At 37.7% G+C, this 21,088-nt stretch overlaps 1 protein-coding gene across 4 annotated transcripts in view; it reads right to left on the minus strand.

Moving 5' to 3' along the window:
• Positions 1 to 21,088, minus strand: part of atad2b (ATPase family AAA domain containing 2B) — a 57,469-nt gene that overhangs the window by 24,130 nt on the left and 12,251 nt on the right. For 2 of the 4 annotated variants that reach the window (XM_060866504.1, XM_060866503.1), the window contains exons 20-25: positions 14,004 to 14,139; positions 11,801 to 11,994; positions 11,479 to 11,638; positions 8,373 to 8,495; positions 7,393 to 7,515; positions 1 to 78 (exon numbers count right to left, since the gene is read on the minus strand). In XM_060866504.1, the coding sequence (XP_060722487.1) occupies positions 1 to 78; positions 7,393 to 7,515; positions 8,373 to 8,495; positions 11,479 to 11,638; positions 11,801 to 11,994; positions 14,004 to 14,139 (814 nt within the window). Of the gene's footprint in view, positions 79 to 7,377; positions 7,516 to 8,372; positions 8,496 to 11,478; positions 11,639 to 11,800; positions 11,995 to 14,003; positions 14,140 to 21,088 lie in introns of all 4 variants that reach the window. The other 2 variants (XM_060866507.1, XM_060866506.1) reach the window with 2 other exon arrangements.

A 21,088-nucleotide genomic window follows, 5' to 3' on the forward strand; every position in this document is an offset into this window, starting at 1 on the left:
CTCCTGCAGCGAGGCGTACATTAGCATGCCCAGAGGTAATGCATCTCACCAGTATCTGTGCTACTTCTGTTCCACCAGCTCAAAAGAAGAAGAAGAAGAAGAAAAAAAAAAAAATCAGCAGGGCATTCAAACTGTGAGTGTATTTATTTGTGTGGGTGTGTAGGGAGTCAGCCAGCAAGTACGACTGGAGAAATGAACATTATGCTGCTGAAAGGCACTCTTAAAAGGAATCTGGGCTTTAGCAAAGGGATTCGCAAATGTTTGTTTGTAAGCCAAAGATCCCTTTGCCAATTAGCTGTTAGTAAAGAAACATGCTTTGAGCTTAAAGATTTTTTGAATGCATGTTGCTAAATTTTAATAGCCAGTGTATCAGAATTGTTGTTCGAAGAACTCAAAAGGGTATGTGATGCTAGATAAAAAGTACTACCAAAAATAGCAACTCCTACTGATTAGGGATTAAACAGTATTTTAATTAGGAATGAACCTTCAGTGTGATATTATTCAGATATGTGTAAAAGTTAATGAACGGATATTTGGTTAACCGCTAGGAAAAGGGAGGAGGCCGTGTTTAATGTTGGTTAATCAAGTATTATTTTCCACTGCAAACCAGCGATCCTCCACTGGATGAAAGCGCACGCGCACACACACACACACACACACACGTTTGACTGTGTAACTGAGACATGCATAATTTATATTATGACTACGGCAATATTTCTAATCATCTATAATAATTTAGAATAATTATTAGTATCAGTCACTAAGATGTGAAAAATAAGGGTTTTGTGGATAATTAGCTGACTGAAAATGACATAAATCTTATTTGGTAATAACCTTATTCAAAATACACATCAATTAATAATGCACCTGAAAATTCTTTCTTGCAAAATGAAACTGCTCCCATTTATATTTGATTTTTTCAAGGTTCCCCAGAGCATTCAGCTATTCTTCAGTGCCTGTGATCTAATCAACCTGAGAAGGATGTGCTGTTGAGAATTCCGGGAACACTGGTGTGTGCACAAGCATCAGTAGATAGTTGTATTGGCTGTTACAGGAAATGTAATATTTCTATTTTGTCCTGAAATAAATATTTACGTCATGGTTGCAGGATTAAATCTTTTATTCGATTAAAGCAAATCACTGATTTGCTATTTCCCTGCCTTCAGTTTTTAATGTTAAATGATAAGAAAATAAGTCACTTTCACCAAATCAGATGTCCAGTTAAGGGTGGACAACGGCGGGATGAAGGCTCTTTGGCAAAGAGAGATGGAGCACTGCTCCTATATCAGATATATTGCAATCACTTGGCTGGCTCAGAGACTTTCACTGCCAACTGCTGTGCGTTTCACACTAGCGTTTGTGCTGAATGACATGACAGATGAGGCATGCTGTCTACAGAGTATACTTTTTAATGGAGACCATTAGGAGGCCATGAAATTTGGATTAACACCAAGCTGGGATTGTGATTACCTAAATCCCAGGGAGAGAGCGACAGACAGAGAGGGACGGGCAATATGATGCACCTGTGAGTCATTTACTATCCAGAAGGAAGGCATGAGGGAGAAAGAAATGGCAGGAAATACAAATATACACAGGGTGGTAAAATTGAAAATTGTGTGAGCTCCGTCTCGAATTTGGATCAGGAGTTTGTCAGGAATAATTACGCCCAGCTGGTGAATCCAAACCAGAGGTGCATACTTTACCTGCCCCAGTGGTCAAACATTTCAGAGTCTGATCAGAGTCAGGAATCACAAAATATTCCTAAGTCAAACCCTTAATTAAAACAAAGTTTAGGGCAGCTGTTTGGAATGCATTCTGGAAAATAACCAATGATCGACTAGAGAAAACTTTGAGTACCTCCGCAACCTAGATGAAATAAAGTAGCACGTTTAACAACGAACTACACCAGCAATAACCATAGACCAATACACACCACTACCTGATGCAACAAATAATCACGAGGAGTAACAAGCACAAGGCGATAAGTGGAAATGAGAAACCCACTAAAAGCCCATTAAATAAATGTGTGCGGCTCAGAAGGAGAACGTTGCTAATATAGGTGGGAAACTTTTAAAAGGCTAAACTTTTAAATCTCAGTATTACAGAATACTGAAGCCATCACTGAAAGTCTCAGCCTTTGGGATGAAAAACGTATTAAAAATAACACGTGAGCCTTAATGGAAAAACCTTTAAACATCTGGCAAAGATATTAAATTACCAGGAAAAATGTACAAGCAAATTTAGTTCCAAGCAAAAAAAGTTTAGATTTTAAAACTTAGTTAAAATGTAAATAAAATCGGAGCTTCTATCATTTTCAAAAGACTTGCAGGGAACATTTAGAGTTAGGGAGAAAAGCAAAAGGGGGGTGACAGAGAAAAGAAAGAGCGTATGTTAGCAGGAGGCATGGGTAGGAAGCATCGAGTTTAATATCCTGGAACAAATGGGGATTTGACGAGAGCTTTACAGCTCAGGTCTCACTGTGTGCTGTGCTTTATCCATTTGGCTTGTCTGGCCATATGGCTCGAGTGAAGCGGAATTGTCTAAAAACTTTACTCTTATTACTCCTTTACTTTATCTGAAGTTGAATGCATCGATCACATCATCACACTGTAAGCAGAGAGCAGCTCAAAGGCCAGTCGTAATATCCATAATGGACAGATATATTTCTCTATTTTCCATTTTCCCCCCACCTAAAGCTCAGCTGCTGTCATTTACACACATGCAGGAAAAGATGCAGCATAATGAACCTGCAGTGTTTCGATACGGCTCATTTGGAGAAAGCTTATTAGTTATGAAATGCCATTTTAAAACTTTTAAATCGTTGACTTCTGTCACTCAAATACGGCAAGGTTTCTTACCTGCATTAGGACATTAGTCCACTTGAATCCCAGCTCAGAACAATTCAGCATCAACACATCCATAAATACTGTACATAACTGGTGTATTTTAAACAGGAACTTAAGAGAAGAGAAATTACAGTTGCTTTTTTCTTTATAAAAAAAAAAAAAAAAGACTTTTTAGGGCAGGAAATGTAACACTGATCACCACAAATGCAAAAATGATCCAGTCTACCGAGGCAGTCTAAAATGAGGCGGTCAGTTGTATTTGTTTGAATATGACAAATAATAAGTGTGTATCCCTACAATCCATTTGTTATCGCTGCAAATCAAAAGGTGACGGAAAAAATCTAAATTCAGTACGTGCTGTTTACATGCATCGATTACCAGCTATTCTATTACCATTCCGGTATCATTACTGTCACCAATTACTAGCACTAGCACAAGATGAAAAGTCATACATCAAGGTTTTGATTTATATTTCTTAGGTACACTGACAAAGTTGGTCAGTCTGTATACCAGACCACCCTGGCCACTGCTCCACAACAACAGCACAGCGGTGCACAATCGCACATATCAAGTATCTACTCAAATGCATCACTAAAGAGCCTCAGACAATATTTTCCAAACAAACACTCAACACATGTTTAAAGTTAGAAAACTGTGCAACTCCAAGTCCACATAACAAAACAACACTTACTTTTGAGATATTGCATTAACAAGAATTTCCTTCTGACTGCTGGCCTGAAAAGGGAAAAATCTTAGCCAGGAAATGCCCCTGGGTTCCTGAACATTTATAACATCTCTGGAAAGGAAAGAAGCTATAGTTTTTTACTATAACCATTTCAAATGTTTGACCTTGGGACTACTTGGTGCAACTGAGAAAATCTCATTAGACTGTCTTCTGCTTAAACATTTAAAACCTACAAACATTCAACCACTCGTTCTAGTAACATAGGACTGATGAGAATCTCAGCTGGACCTACAAACAACTCAAAAACATAATGCAGAGACATCCTGTGGTCAGGCGGATTCATTTTTCTTTTCCTCACTGTTCCTTTTCTTCCCCCTCCTTATTTTTGTGTTTGAGTCTCATTTGATTGCTAAAAACCATTACATCAGAATTAAAGAAATGTTTTAACTAAAAAAAACCCAAAGCTTATTATTGATTGTTTAAAATGATTAAAGCACAATAAAACTGCAACGATGCTCTAAAAACATTCATAACAAACCGTATGACATGCAACTCCAGATCTAAACTGAATATTTACAAAAGCACCAGATCAGAAAAAAAAAGTGATGAAATAACTCTGTGATAATGAGCTTGGTGTTTGCTGCGCCTGACTGACTACATCCTACAGACAGTTATGGCAAGTTATGACAAAGACAGAGAGAGCATTAAGAGAATAATTGATGCATAACTGATGCATTAGGATGAATAACTGATGAGAATTACTGTATAAGAAAAATCCATGATATCAATAATACTAATGTTAAGTCTCTTATAGTCAGCATATAATTAGCTACCACGAGAAGCGAATAAGCTGAGATGCGTTCAGTCTGCTTTAACGCATTATGTTATAGAAGACAAAATGGCAACCGATGCGTGAGGCCAAATATGTGCAATAAAACTGTAATAATCTATCATTACAAAGAGGGACCTCCTTTATTAAAAACATACTGCGATTTGTTTTATGCTGGAGGAAAAAAAAAAATACACAAAATCCTATTAAATCCAGTTTCAAAGGGTTGAGTTTCATGGAATATATACAGTAATTATTCATTTAGGGAACAATATTAGAGTGCATATATTTATAAAAAAAAATAAATAAATAAAATAAAAATAAATTAAATAAATAAATAAATAAATAAATAAATAAATAAATAAATAAATAAATAAAAACACGCCATTCTTTTAGTAATGAGAAAATAAAATTTCTCATTTTGTTAAACACAGAAAAGTACATAATGGGCAATAAAAAGGTGGCATGCACAAATTACGCAGACATGTTCCATGCACCTGATCCAGTGATCCAGAGTGATGTGCCAAATATTTACAGCTGTCTTAAATCACAAAGCATCCTAAGCAAAAAAATTTATTTTTCACATCATTGTGTGATTCAGTGTCCAAAACAAAGCCTTAGAAGCAGCTGGACATTTCATAATCTTTTCTCTCAAAAGATATATTAGAGAGGCTTAGAGAAAAAGTTTCACATCCAATCCTGTATTATTTATTACAGCTAGCAGTCATTTTCTCATGTCTCAGGGATGCACCCCTTTTTCCCAGGAACGAGATGGACTGGTATACTTCCACGCTCAGCATGAGGGCTACTAAATTACACTCTGCAGATAGACATACGCCACCTTGTGGCAGTCAAAGAAACATCAACAGAAAGAAACCCCCAAGCACAAGTGACAAGTAATATAGGAGTATCCAGTGCAGTCTTAACCTGGAATTAACAGTGCTTTATTACTTGAACATGTGAATCAATACACGAAAGCACAATGTGTAACTTCTTCCAATATATCAAGACAACACAGGTTCTGGGTCACAGATAACAGAAGACAAATCTATTCCGTTAGCTCCTGAGCCAACAGCGGTTTCACAAACATCGAAAATAAATGAACGATTGGCTGTCAAATGTAGAACACCAAAGTTATTTCTATTTTCTTACATTTTCTGAAGGTTAACACTGTTATTGGTGTACACTATTGTCCAACTTGCCTCCTCTGATCTGCACTGCTCTACTGCAGCTTGTGGACTTTATCGTTAAGATTTTCTTCTCCTCGTTCTTGTGAATAACGTCTCTTCGTTGCGACATCACACAGGCAAAATTTCCTAATTCATCATGACATATTTTAACAGATTTTAACAGCCACACTACTTTAATAAAACAAAATACATTAAACATTATAGCAGGGATTTGTCATTATGTGAATTCAATAGATTGTCATACAAACTTTCTATTGATTAATAATTCTTTTTCACAAAAACCGCTGTGTGACCCAGAGAGGACGATAGCCATGGCTGAAAAATGGGTTGGTATAATCAAGTGTAGACAGAAAAACATCAAGGACAAGAATGAACTTGTATGCACAGACTGCTGGGCAGTCATTGTGAACAGCAGATAATATTTTGATGAAATGTCTAGTCCAGTGAGGTCTGAATCTATTAAAAACTTGATGCAGGTGTGAACAATTCACACAGGTGTGTACTGGGCAACCAGCTTAATCAAAATGATCTGTTGCTCCATTTTGTTTTAGTTTTTTTTTTTTTTTTGCGACTGGGAAAGAGCGCTTTATTCTTTCACTGCCAAATTGTAAAGCGATTATACCAGAAGTCTGGACAACACATTTGTTTGCCCCTGACAATTACTACAAAATAAAGCTAAACTATAAAAATGACAAGGAACAAAGAAGATGGATGCCATATGTTTTACTTTGAGAAATAGCACCACTAGGTCTTCGGGTTTTCCTGAGGTTCACTGCAACTGCAAAATTATTAATGGATGCCCTGAAGCCCATCTGGCACTACCCAATTACAATATCTGAAATCTTCTTCTCAATCTAATGAGCCCCTATTGGCTGAGAAATGAAAGAACAGTTAAGTTACCCAACAACAACAATCCGTTTTCCACAGTATTACAGTTCAGTCTGCTCTTGTTGTATGAGCCTTTTCACAAAACAAAAAGATCTCTAAGCCTTCCATTAATCAGCTAGAGTCATGCAGCGATGCCTAAAACATAATAAGATGTCTCCCTGATCTGTACTCTGACTTCTCCTCAAACCGAATCTTTATTCTGACTACTCCTCCTAAATCAAATGCATACCAAGCTTACTTCTTACACCCTTGTTGCTGTGGTGTCATCCTGCAAGTCCCCTCATGCCTCAGGATAGCTCTGTCCTGGCTGTGTGGAAACGGCCAGTGTGCCACTCTGCTCAACAGGGGAGACAGTGAGCGTGTGTAATGAGGAGGCCGTGCACTTCTGCTCTGAGCAGCTGTGCACTTTTATGGACACATTTTTTTGTCTGGTGGGGACCTTCTATAAGGACCAGAGTGGTGCCATACAGATGGCTTATGGCACAAGTCCAAAAACATGGTCTTATTGTCTTAAATCACGGAGATCATCAGGCCTTTCGATGCGCCCTGAGAAAACGTGTCATGCTAATTAGGATAGGAACATAATACATTACTTCTAACAATATCTATACTAAAATACTGTTAAATGCATTACAGAAAATAAAGTTTCAGTTTAATTTTCTTTTATTTGGCCAGTTTAAAGATTTAAAGCCATAACTGTCTGTTCTGATTAACCTAAACCAGTGAATTTTATGAGAACGTTCAAGTAATGAGGAAACATTTTGTCTCATGTCTCTGTCACTCAAATAAATAAATAAAACGTATAAGTATTCTTTCAGAGTATAATATTACATCACAGGTCACTGAGAATGGTGAGTAGCAGTAGCAAAGGTTTTAGCATCTTAGCGTTTGATCACATCTCTAAAACAAGTTGAAAATGAACTTTATAGGCTACAATACCTAGCATGTACTCACTGTTGTGTTGCTTTTCCACCAGATCAGTTTGAGAAGTGCTGCCAGAGGCCTCGTTTCCCCCGACCGGCCTCCTGCCTGATACAGATGTTGGAGTGGCAGCTAGCTGCTGTGGCATCTGGAACTCTGGAGGGGGTCAAACAGCAGCATTTACTACAGAAACACCAGACAAAGAGAACAGAATGGCTGCAAGATGCAAGCTTGTTTACACATTAGTGAGTACATCAAGTATTGGCATAAGATAAAAGGACAGGAAGAAGCGAAGACGACGTGTCCTTTCTGGACTCTTTCAAGCCTTAATGTTTCTTGCTGATAGAAAGGACTCTACTTACCTAGGGCTCTACTAACACAAAATTAATAGAATGTAAATGCAAATGAGAAGCACCACCTTCATTCTACAAAACTGATATCTTGAACATCTCCAGTGCAGAACATAAAATATTCACCAGCACTGTTCATGAACAATTCACTCTATAGCCAGCAAAAATTCATTCAGAGTGCAAATGAAAAGAAATTGAAGAGGCCTAAAGGAGACTATTAGGTAAGCGTTTTGGTTTGCAGTCAGAATTATGAGTGAGAAGACGCTGCATGATTACAGGGAAGACCTTACAATTACCTTGGATTATCAGGCCCTCAAGGTGTACAGCAAATTTCCTAAATGTTTTCTCACCTTGTGATGAATGAGCTCGAAAGAAGAGGCAGCTGCCTTTGGCTAATGCTATGACCGATCACATCTTGACACACCGCAACAAAAATAATTGTACAATCTACAAACTTCTTATAATAACATTATAACAAGTTGTGTTTAAACAATCTCAGAAAATTCAGGAAGAATCGCTTTGTAACAAAAGTAGACTTATCTTGATGAACTGCAGGGTGAAAAAACTTCAGTAAAATATGAGCTACTGCAAGACCCTTAGCCGAAAAATTAACATCTGAGGCTGCGCAATCAGACGAATTTGTAATATAGCTTGGCAACTCACCTCTTTTCCTTCGAGACTCTTTAATCTCCACACACATGCGATCGAACTCTGGGTCCAGCTCTGAAGCAATCATTGCATGAGCCGCATCTTTCAGACTGCAAGCCCTGTGCCGAATAATCTTATCTGTGTAGAAAAAAATTCAACTTGCCATTAGTCCTTAAACACAAACATAACCATTCGAATGGAATCGCTGGCATGTCTGTTAATCATTGAGGTTTGTACCATCTTTCTAGAGCAATTCATGTAATCAAGTTTAAGCTTTAAACTGTGCTTGAGTACTCTGAATAAGACTCTGGCTCACTGGTAATGAAATGTCTTAATTTAAAAACTCTTGAAAATGGTTTTCTTCCAAGCGGCTTCCTTGTATTTTACAATCACTTGTGTTAACCAATTCTAACTTTTCAGCTAAACTTTAAGATCTTATTAAACACAGCCTGAAGTCAGGAACAATAAGGTTACTATATTTTCTTAGAGTTTCCAAAAAAAAAAAAAAAACAACAAACAAAAAAAAAACAAAAAAACACCACAACATTATTAAAATATATTTATCCAGGCTTATATAGATTCACTTAACACTTTATTAGAAACACTACACTAATACTGGACAGGGATTCCAGAACAGCCTGAATTCTTCATGGCATGGATTACTCATGATGCTGGAAGCGATCCTTTGAAAGCCTGGTCCATGGTGACATGACTGCATCAAGTATTTTTTCAGGTACACTTTCATGCTGTGACTCGCCCATTCTCCCACATCCAAGTTGTTTTACTGAATTCAAAGCCGGGGACGGGGAGGCCACTGAACAACACTGAACTTATTGTGACGCTCAATGTATTTTGCTTGACATGGTGCATTAGCATGCTGGAAGTAATCATTAAAAATATGTGTAAATTGTGGCCCAACATGTGCAGTGTGTGCTAAAAAAAACATTCCTCACACTATTACACCATCTCCACCAGTTAACACAAGGCAGGTTGGGCTCATAGATTCAAATTTGTGGTGGCACAAATTGTGACCTTATCTGTGTGCCTCAGTAGAATTCGACATTCATCAGACCATGCAGTTTACAAGACCATACAACATTCTTCCGTTTTCAACTGTCCAGATTTGGTGTGTCTGCAGCACTCCTCTTTCTGCTCCTGACTGACAGAAGTGGAACCCGACATGGTCTTCTGATGTTGTAGCATGCTGGCTATGTTGTATGGTTTGACACGTTGTGCATTCTGAGATGCTTTTCTGCTTGCTCCAATTGTACAGAGAGGTTACCTGAGTTACTGTAGCCTTTCTGTCAGCTCGAGCCATTTTTGCAAAACTGTGCTTAATTGATAATTGATTAATGTCCGAGTGAAAGATTTATATAGGTTTATAAAACCACAACTTGCCCAACTTGTCATTTTACCAAAACATAAGAAATTATCTATAACATAAGATTAAATATAATTTTAATTAAGAGAATTTAATTGAGATAATTGGAGTAAACTGTAAGGCAAACAGTATGAATGCCAGGGTGAATTATGATGACACTTCCTGAAAAGGCAGGGAGTAAGAAAGCAACTTGTTTAATTTAGAGTGGAGAAAAATAACAAATATTTAATATGGCACAATTAACAATTAAATCTCTTTCTTTTGCAAGGGAAACTTTGCTGCTGTCAGTAGCAAGCATATCTATTTTTGTAGATGTAATATAGTGACATCATGAAAATAAAAGCCTGAATGTCAGCTCATGATGTCCTGTTAAAATATACACATACACATTTTATATAGATTTCATATGTACGTATAGATATTATACTGAACCTCATAGATCCAATTCTCCTCCAATTCCAAAGTGATTCAGAATTCAAATATTGGTGCTCGTGAAGGTTAAACAGGTATTCAATTAGAAATGATATCCTGATGCAATCTGGTTATTTAAGTTATCTAAACTTCACTTAATCTTAACTTGCTCCTATGTAGACTTTCCATTTCACTGCCCATTGGGTTTTAAAAAGTCTAAAAATACTTGAAATTAATGGCAGAGCCAGCACTAAGAGTAAAGTACATGATAAAATAACTGAACGTTTGAGTGTTCTAGAGTGTTTGTCTGGACATAGAAGACAGGAGCACTTTGGTTTTAAGACTCATCACTGAACCGAAAAGTAATGCTGACAAATGAAATAACAGCGCCTTCGTTCCATCTCCTTGGTCCAAATGCACCGTGAGACTTTGTGGCCCCAACATTAAAGCAGCCATTTGCATTTCGCATTGTCCTTTTCCTTGCTACTTTGTGGACACTGCATGTAAACAAATGGCCCATGATGTCCTGCTAAATGGAGACGCATGATTTATTCATGATCACAGTCTGCATTCACCAAAAGAACCTTTAGTCTGCCAGCAATTACTCCTGGAAGGAGACGTCAGCAATAAAACAAATATTTAACGTCATACAAAACAGAACATTTTGCATGGTTGCAATTAAAACTAGTCGATTCTGTTTAAGAACAATCTGTGAACTGGCAGTTGTAATATTCACTGCCTTCCAAACAATGTAAATTATTCATATGGTGACATAGGGTGTGTACACTGGATATATATTTCATATAAACATTTATGAGCTTGGCTTAAATAATGGAGAACTTCTTAATTGGTAAGAACCAGCACATGAGCAGTAATGAATTAGTTACAGAACAATAAAACATATTTAACTATTACTAAAAGAAGAGACAATGAACGGTAAAAAACGTTTAAAAGCGGTTTGCTTTAGTATTTTAGGACTTTAATACTAGATTGCTGCATATTGTTATTCGTTAAATATAATTAAAAAATAAATGGATCTAATTTAATAGAAAAAATACTATAACTGGCTAATCCTAAAGATTTACTTTAAAGCTTAGGTTACACAGATCTTACTATTATTTTCCCCAAAGCTACATGATCTCCACACAAAGAATATAGAAGGTCATTTTGACTGAACAGTACGGCTGCTGTAGCGCCACTGTTTTTTGTTTTTTTTTTCTTTAATATTTATGTTTAAAATGAAATCACTTCATAAATAGTTAATTCCATTCATTTGTCCCTCAAATATGCTTTTTAGTACTTCACTACATATCCACTTTTTACCCTTACCTCCTGGATCTTTGTCTGGATTGTACTCCAACGCATTACTGCAAATGAGGTCAACGTCCTTCAGAAAGTCTTTTGCGATTGTGTACTTGTACGTGTCAATCTTTGTCATGATAGTGGACAAGTCCATAGGCTCTCTGATGACCTCAAGGTAATCTGATACCTAGAAAAGTGCACAGAAAATAAAAGGGGGGCTTTAAGGTGCCTGCTAGTGATGTCCTGGATATCGTGCTAGATTTTCATTAAACACTACAAGAGTAAATGCTTAGACAATGAAAAACTACAGTATATGTAGTAGCTTAGCTGAGCAGCTTCACAAGCTCACCTCTTCGATATCTACAGGCTTGCTAAAGATGTGGAAGCGCTTGTCGGTGGCCAGCCGCCTGGTGACGTCCCTGAGAAAGAGGCGGAGCTCGCGCAGGGTGTTCTCCTCCTGCTCCTCCAGTCGCTTCTGCTCCTCCGGAGAGAGCTGCCGTGGGCCAGGGTCTTCCGCCAGAGGCAGCACCTCGAGATCACACTCTGAAAACACAAGCAAACACAAACACATTAAAAAAAAAAATCAGGTGTTTGAATCCTAAATGTATCTGAATGCTAGATTTTTAATAGTTAATTACAATGCTAGGTCATCTTTGTGACTAGAGCTGAACTTACTTGTCTGATCTGAATTGTAATTGCTGAATTGCACAAAAAGTACTGAAATCTTTATAGTTAGAATTTCCATGATGCTAACCAGGATATGATATAATCTGATTCTGTTCATTTCTCTTACCAGAGGCCGACATACTTCAGTGGTCTTGTAGTACTTACTTTCGCACTTTATCATCAGTACTATCAGTAAAAAAAAGTCCTATCAGTAATGTACAATATTTCCAGCATATCACCTAAGACCACTAACTGCTGATACAACAAACTGCAAATCTCAGAAATTTAGATACTCAGCATCTCCAGTACGTATTTTGCCAGAGGATAGAAACTTCACGAAAGCAAGTAGAATAGTTGTGCTAATCACACTGTATTTCTAGGGGAAACCATATAGCAAAAAATCAGAACAGTGTGATTGTAATACCTAGAACTAAACCTATATCCCTATAGGTGTGGACAGAAACTGATTTTAAGCTTTGAATTCCAAAATTAGATGACTTTGCACAGAGACAGGGACAAAAACTGCCGATTCTCAACTTGAGCATCGCAAGTTCTCTGAGGCCTGCTCACTTCTGTGATTTGTGTTGAGAATCTAGATAGCAAGCCATGCTAATAGTATGTGAAAGTATTGCTAAAGCTGCAGTCTCTCTCTAAGTTTAGCTAGATGGGGGCTAATGGAAGTAGGGGTCTTACATCAGTGAGTCTTAATGCTTACATTACCATTGTAAGGCCCACTTTTTCATTATACAAATTATAGTAAAAGAGAGCTTGCTATATGTTTGACTGTGTATTCAATCAACCACACGTTTACACTATTAGTGCTGGTGTAAAAATACATGGAAGTACGCTGTAAGGTTTTAATCCACCACTCCCTGACGGTCAACATCTTAACTTGTCTGGAAGCCAAAGGTCCTCCCAAAACAAGATAAAAGTCTTTAGGGAATCTTTCAGCGTTCAGCTCTTCCTGTTCCTGCAAACTTTAGATCTCTTTGACATAAAGCAAATATAAGGTTCACTTATTAGTGTATTTTACAAAACCTTTGGGGTTTGACCTTGAACACAGTTGAGGACAGGGGCTTATTTCTTCCCCACACTGTTAAAACATGACTTTTGTGCTGGTTCATCTTACACAAATAAATGTATTGATCTAGAGACTGGGAAGTGAGCTATGATTTTTTTGTTTAATATAAATCATAGCCCATACTTTATTTTACTTTTAATACTCAACTTCTTGTTAAGCTGCTACACATGCAGTCAAGGTTTCAGAATTGACTGGTTTTATTTGTTTTTGTTTCACTTTCCAAGTTGTCTGTATTCACACACGGCCCAGAAGTTTACTTCAGCATCTCACCTTGAATAAACACATACCCAAATGTTGTGTTCCAGGTGTTAGTTGTGAAGTGAGCACTTAATAAGTGACTCTTTTTACTTAGAATACGGTGTGAATAATAATGAACAAAACAATGGTAGTAAAACTGGCATTATTTTGGGTTGAAAGCCTGCCTAAATTCAAAACATTAACTACAGAACATTCAACGCTCTTCTCTCACACAAACACCTCAGTGTTCCTAACCAGCTCCAGTCACAGGAGTCATGGCTGGAGGGGCAGTGTGTGTGTGTGTGTGTGTGTGTGTGTGTGTGTCTGTGGTATGAGAAATGCTTGTATATTCCAATCAACCTGGTCATAAATGCAATCAGCCAATTTTTAGCTACGGTAACACACTTTGGTCAGCTATGGGAAAAACACTGACAGAAGATTTTGCAATTCTGAAGGTACACTTGCTGAGATTTAGGGATCTCTTCTACATACATGACTGTGTGCAGTTTTTTTTTTAAGAAATCTGTAAACACGTGTAGGTTTAGATATGCATACGTCAGTGCCGTACCTTTTTTCCTCTGGCAGAGTGGTGGCCTGGCTGCTTGCACCAATATGAGCCCAGTGAAGAACTTTTTGCGGTCCTCCTCCCCAGGTGAAGTTAAACACACCACCTCACCATAGGAGCGATTGAAGATGCATTTTACCTACACACACAGACAGACACACACACACACACACACACACAAACCGAATGTCTTAATAAAGTTGTTCTCAGGTGGTTTTATACAACTATACAACACCTAAGCAGTAAAAGCAGTCATTCTGATCACTGAACACTTTCCCCAAGGTTTTCATGGGATGCACGAACGATTAATATCAATAGAACAAAAAGTAAACAATAATTTAGGTTGGAAATTGAAATGTTGCCACCTTAAGGACAGAGTTAAGAAGTGCACTAAGCTTGTTGGATCACAGCATGCAGACTGGACATGTAGCAATAAGTAAAAAACAGAAACATGAGTAAAATATCCTCTTTACACCTGTCACCACACCAGTAAATCTGACATCACTCAAAAAGAAATAATAAAACTCCTGCATTCATAAATGTAATATGCAGACAAAACAATTCAGCCTATGTCTGAAAATGGATGAAGAAAGCTTTGGAGAACCATAAAATGCACTGGATATAAGAAGAAGGAAAAGCAACAACAATCTGAACAACAGGGAAACAAACCGAGTCACTTTAAACACCTGCACAATCATAGTTTCCCTTCTATAATGCACTTGCCTTTTTCACCACAATTTTCCATTGTAGGTCAAGTGGCATTTTCTCTCTCTCTATTAGTGAAAAGCAGCATTCTGCTTAGCTCATAGGAAAAAAAGGATTTTCTGTAAACCTGCTGTATTTCTGGAGAATGTTTGATAGCAAAACCCAAATGTGTGCCGTCACATGTGTATAAAATCCTGTGCACATGTCTGATTTGACTTTAAGGCTTGTATCGGAGTAGCTGGTGCTTAGAGGTTCTCTCATTTTAGACATATACGGTATTGTGCCAAAGTCCGAAATCCCCCTTTTGTTTTCAATCACATGGGTATTTGGTACTTTCTGTTAATTCTGTGGTAGCAAATACTAATGATGGGGAGAATTTACAAGTACAGTCAAAGTCTTACATATAGTACAGCAGTGAAAAGGAAATAATTTATATACAATATATAGACCTGCATAAAGTGCTGCATGACTGAGAACGACATTAATGTACTGTACATTTTCCCGACTTCACTGTGATTGAAGTTGATGCTTGGATGTTTTGCTTTCAATGAAGTATCATTGTGAAATCTGAGAGTTTATGAGTCCTAATGCAGAACATTGACAAAGATGATTTACTTACAATAAGATAAAAAATAAGGAACGACGAGCCTGGAGAATGAGAAAATGCAAAGATCAGCAAAACACCTATAAAAGTAAAGGGCACAGGACAATAAATGACACACAGGGGCTGGTAGATTCTGCTTTCTGCTTGGTCATGAAGGAAACATTTCTTTTATGACCCGAGTCCCATTTCACAGTTATTGCTGGTTACATGGTATTAATTCAGTCAATAAAGTCCACTGTACAGATCTGTCCTTGGCTGCCCATGTGAGAAAGAGTGCTGCTTCACTGGTGTCCTAACTGTCCCTTCTAGAGAGTATCTAGGGTGAATACTGTAGGCTAGTGGTAATAATCTGGGTGTAATGAACTCTAAATATCACATAAATCCTAAATACCACATGTTCACATCTGGCAGAGACCAAGACATTTCTCCTGAGACTCGGCTGCTATCGGATACAGACAGCGCTCAGGCTTGCACGAAGGCAGTAATTTTCACCTGGCTGATCATGATATCTGACATGCATTCTATTAATTTTAGGCTTGCCAACAAAATACCATCGCAATGATAAAAAAAAAGTGTAAAGTTGATGATTTCAAAATATTGACGTAAGGAATAATGGTATGGCCTATTATGAGTTCTACCACAGTGAGTTGCCAATGATTACAAATTTTAATTAATTAGACAAGTTAGACAATGACAAGTTAGTTTCTGTTTATAATATTACTGTTATAGCAATGATAAATCAGTCGTTCTCTCGCCAGCCTTTTCGTTACTCTCTGAAAGTTAATATAAGTTCATTTGAGTTAATAAAGTGAAGCGTTTCTAAACAAACACTTTTCCACATACGGTCATCAAATAAACTGCTCATTATTAGAATTATAAATGTGGACTATTTATCTCCCTGTGCATGAGCTGTTACTATAGAAACAATAATAATATAAAAAATATATAATAATGCTACACGGCCAGGTAGGGAGACAAAACAAGTATACAATCAGTTGGACAGTTAAAACATAGAAAACCTAGTAAGAAAATGTATTGCAACGCTGAGATCATCTTTATGTTGCTAAGCTCCATTCCCTGAAATTTCATCACCATCACAACAGCGTTTCACTACATAGACTGATACTCCATTATCCCCACAGCATGACTGGCATTGTTCTTTTTTACATTCCCGAGTAAAATAAACTCATTTGCCCCATGCCCCAAAACTATATATGGCGTCTGCTGATGCGGCATGTTCTGTACTGCATTAAGTCAACCCCTGCAGATACGGGAACACAGAAAAGATCATCACTACAATCTTTTTAGAAATATCTATCCATTTGCCAGATTTAGTGGAGAGACACGTGTACCAGACACTGATCAAAAAGATGATGTTTCAGGTCTGGCTTGACAGACAGGCAATCCTTCCATTTTCATGAGCTCAACATTACAGCCAGTTGACTGCATTCACACATTGGAATTTATTGCTAAAATATATTTCTTTCACCCAGCCTGCTAACCAACAGTGCTTGCTGTCTTAACTAAAGCCAATCAGGTACGACCAGGCAACTAAAAATGAGAGGCTTCATGAAATATATTTTGTCTCTACATCTCAGGCCTATTCTCAGTCTCTAGGCAAAGCCCCACTCTCTACACTTGGGTCAGAGAATTGGAGTGGACATCTTTTGTTTTGTCACAAAGTGGGGTGTGTGTGTGTCTGTCTGTGTGTGTGTGTATGTGTGTGTCTGTGTGTGTGAGAACAGGCCAGGCATTTTTTGCCAACATCTTTACAACCAAGAACACTGTAAATTTTGTCTTTCAGAAAAAATAAATACACATCTTTGTTTTCTTTACTTTCAACCCATTCCCCACAAAATATTGAAATTATCTAGATAAGCTGACTTTATCTTTTGCAATAGTGGTCGGTTTGTCTCACTTTTTATTCCTCTATAGTGTAGACTTCTGCACAGCAGATAAATCTCTCTCGCTATAGACACTTACTAACCAAAGACAGTACAAGAAACTTACAGAACAGACCAGTCTAGGAAGAAGATGTCTGGTTGGTAGATGTTGTCTGATAAGTGGGAATTGAACAAAAGACCAAATCAGCAACAAAACAGTAGAAAGAAAATCCTAAAAGTAATGAAGTAAACAATAAATAAATAAATAAATAAAGATGCCTGCGCCTGCTGAAAGGCAAACACAGTCAGAGAAACACCCAACAGAATCAGTTGCAGATTTCAGACTTCACAAGTCCTAAAGGGATTAAACTTACAAAAACACTCAATGAACTAAAATTCGCCAAGAGCAAAACAGGCGAGATACTGCAAGGAGTCTGCTTATCCTAATAAAAAAAATAAGGAATAAAGGGGGTTTTCTGCATTTGTGCAACACTTTTGGAAACGATTGTGCTCTGTCAGACATTTTCACTCTCACACAAAGGAACACCTACTCATTCATCTAATCAGCCAAACATATGGCAGCAGATTTGGGCCAGCAGCAAAATCTCAATGATGTGGACCGTGGCATGATTGTTGGTTCCAGACGAGCTAATTTGTGTATTTTTATAACTGCTCATCTCCTGACATTTTCATGCAAAATACATTTCTGCACTTCTGCTGATGGAAACGCCTTGTTGAAGAAAGAGTTAAACAGAGAAAGGCTTGACTGGTACAAGGAGACAGGCTGGTGAAGGTGGTGTAATAGTGTGGACAAGGTTTTCTTGGTATACCTTGGGCTTGTTAATACCAATCAATCAATACATGTGCGAGAGGTAGTCAGGGGTAGATTGGGGAGTAGTAGCTCAGTGGTTAGGATGCTGGACTACTGGCAGGAACCACTGCTGGGCCATTGAGCAAGACTCAACTGCTAACTTTTATATATGAGATGCATGTAAGTCGTTCTGGATAAGAGCATCTGCCGAATGTTGTAAATGTAGACATGAGTGCAATTTAAATATTGTTGCTGACTATGTGCCTCCCTTTCTTGGCCACAATTTAACATCTTCTAATGACTAATCCAGGATGATAATGTAACAAAGCAAAATACATCTTAAACTGTTTTCATAAATCCACCAGAACACGTTTGTGATGTGGTAAAAACGTGGTATGGATGTGGTAAAAACCGGTCATCTCACCATGGACTGGAATATCAGGAGATTTTCCAACATCGTGTTGAATCCATGCCATGACGATTTGAGGCTGTTATGAGATCAAATGGAGGTTCCAGCCAGTGCTGTAGTGTTCCTAATAAAGTGTTCATTGAGTCTGTAGTTAAACCCTGCATTGTTGCTACCTACATTCACTACAGATGTAAACATAAGGCACATGACTGGCACTTGGTTCTTCACAGCAACACAGGAAACAGGAAGAGCTAACAGAGCAGAGGTTTTTATTATTTCTGTCTAAGGCAGAATGAGTACTCACCCCTGAGGTGTGTCACTGCAGAGAGGACAGCTGTCATGCTGTTTATGCCAGAAGCCGAGTGACCCTGCAAACCACTGCCAACAAAAACCATGGCAATCTTTGTGCTCTATGAACTAATAGATCTCTTAGAAATCTAAAAGCTCACCACCCCCTTTAAAAGCTCCAGCAGCTGTTATGATTCCCTACTGATGCAATACCTACAACAGACCGTCACTGTCTCGAAACATCTCCAACCCACCAGCCCTCCTGCTTCTGAGTGGAAGTTCTGCCATGCTGAAGTGTATGTGAGGGGGTGCAGCCTCACCCAGATTAAGATAGGGCTTTCACACCACAGCAAGTCTAAAGATCCATTGAATAATCTCTGAAAGCGCTTTAAAAAGCATGGACTGACTTAAAATTCAAATGATCAAACTCCAGCATTAGAAAGTTCACTGCCACTGCAGTGCTCATGAAAGAGGCATTAAACAGACAGAGCAGTCGTAATGGAATATTTATGATCATTTTTTTCCTGTTGAGACTTAGTTGATAAAAGTTAAGCTTTAGACAGTAAGGCAATAGAGACATTACTGTGATAAAACTATTTAAAGTTTACCTTTTTCTGCCACTGGTTTTCTTGATACTTTGTTAGTAAACCTAAATGTATGAATGGTCAATAAAGGTTTTATTTTTCTCATTCTTGTCAAACATTTTGACTTTTTTTTTATCATTGATCTAGAGCTGCAAACAAATTTGCTTATATCTACATCCAGTTTGATAATATCTATTGCAGAAGCATTATACAAATAAAAGTGAATAAAGATTATTTAAGGAAAATCACCGACTCTGAATAAAATGTATTAACCTCTAAGTAAAATGCTGTCGGTACAGATATTAGGTTACACTAATGTAGGCTTCAGCACAAATGGTAAACTTATCAATTAAAATATATAATCAGAGGCTGTGAATTTCAGTGATATGTTTAAAAAAAATAAATAAAACATCTATTCCAGTAGACTTCTGATGGTGACAAAGTGGTAGTCTGATTAAATCACTGAATCCAGTGTTAACACTGAGTCCAGTGTTACTGAGCAACTACTAGATAATCTACTATCTCATAAAAACATCGTCTCCTCTGGGGAGAAAGGCAGCCTTTAATGAACGAGGCTTGAATAAACAAGCAGTTTCTGTCAATAAAATTAGCAGTCTGTTCTCTAGTAGCATTATTGTCCCCTCCTCCTCCCCTCCATTGCTTCCTTTAACAAACCTTGATCAAGAGCTTCACCACCATGCAATCACAATCTACAGCAACACTCTCTAGGTAGCCTGGGCTTGCAGTATGGACTTCACAGGGATCTTAAAGGCTCTCTGTGAGGTACAAATCACGTCTCTGCCACAGCAGCTCCCTACTGACATAATCAGAGAGGCTACTTTTTTTACTGTTAGAAAGTTCACCATGCATCTCTCTCCTCTGTTTCCTTCAAAGTGGTGAGTTGACTGAATTGCTTGTTGTCTTTGATGGTAGAACAGAAATGACAGATACAAGAAAAGAAAAACAGACTAAAACAAAGGCAATGGGGAAAATCAAAAAGTAAGATCGGATATAGTGTCAAGAAAGTGTGTCAGTGTGTGAGGAAGAGGAATGAGAACTATTAACTGTTAAAGAGAAAGATCTCTGGGCAGACGTGTGAGGCATGAACGGGGAATAGGCGCGAGGACGACGACAGGTCTGGGGGAAAGACTAATGTTAAGTTTTACAAAATACAGAGCTTTGTTCGTTAAAATCTTTTGGAAAAACATTTCCGACTGAATATCTGCCTTTAGTTGTAATTTTTTTGGGGTGTTGAGGGAGTGGATATTAGCTGGGATGATTAAAATTCACACTTTCATTCGCCTAATGAAGTATTATAGATCAACCTATACCAATCTGCAACTGCCTGTTCTTCTATTTAATCAACAGAAAATAAATAAATAAATCCACCTTTGTTTCATTAGCACAGCTTCTGTTTCTAATTCATCAAATATCTGAAAAGGCTGATTCAACTGCTATTAAAATTATAAAGCAGTTGGATCAAAAGTAGTCCATATTTATTATACTTAATATCATACTTCAGCACTGAAGAAGCACAACGTTTGGCAGCGTCACCGACAGTCTAAAGTAATTTTGCTGTTTTATTTTTTACTGCTCTGTTCAAAGTGCACCAGCCACCGGAGTCGTGCAGCGGAATAAAGGGACTGAAAGTGATGGAGCACGTGGTAACAGTAGTGCAACAAAATCACTCAGGGGCTCTGTGATAGCAACACTTTACAAGATTCAAGATTCATATTTAATGGATTCATTTAAAAAAAAAGCACATAACACCATAAACTAATGTTCTCTCAATTATTATTATTAT

The sequence above is a fragment of the Tachysurus vachellii genome, chromosome 3 (genome assembly GCF_030014155.1).
Source record: "Tachysurus vachellii isolate PV-2020 chromosome 3, HZAU_Pvac_v1, whole genome shotgun sequence".
Classification (NCBI taxonomy): Eukaryota; Metazoa; Chordata; class Actinopteri; order Siluriformes; family Bagridae; genus Tachysurus; species Tachysurus vachellii.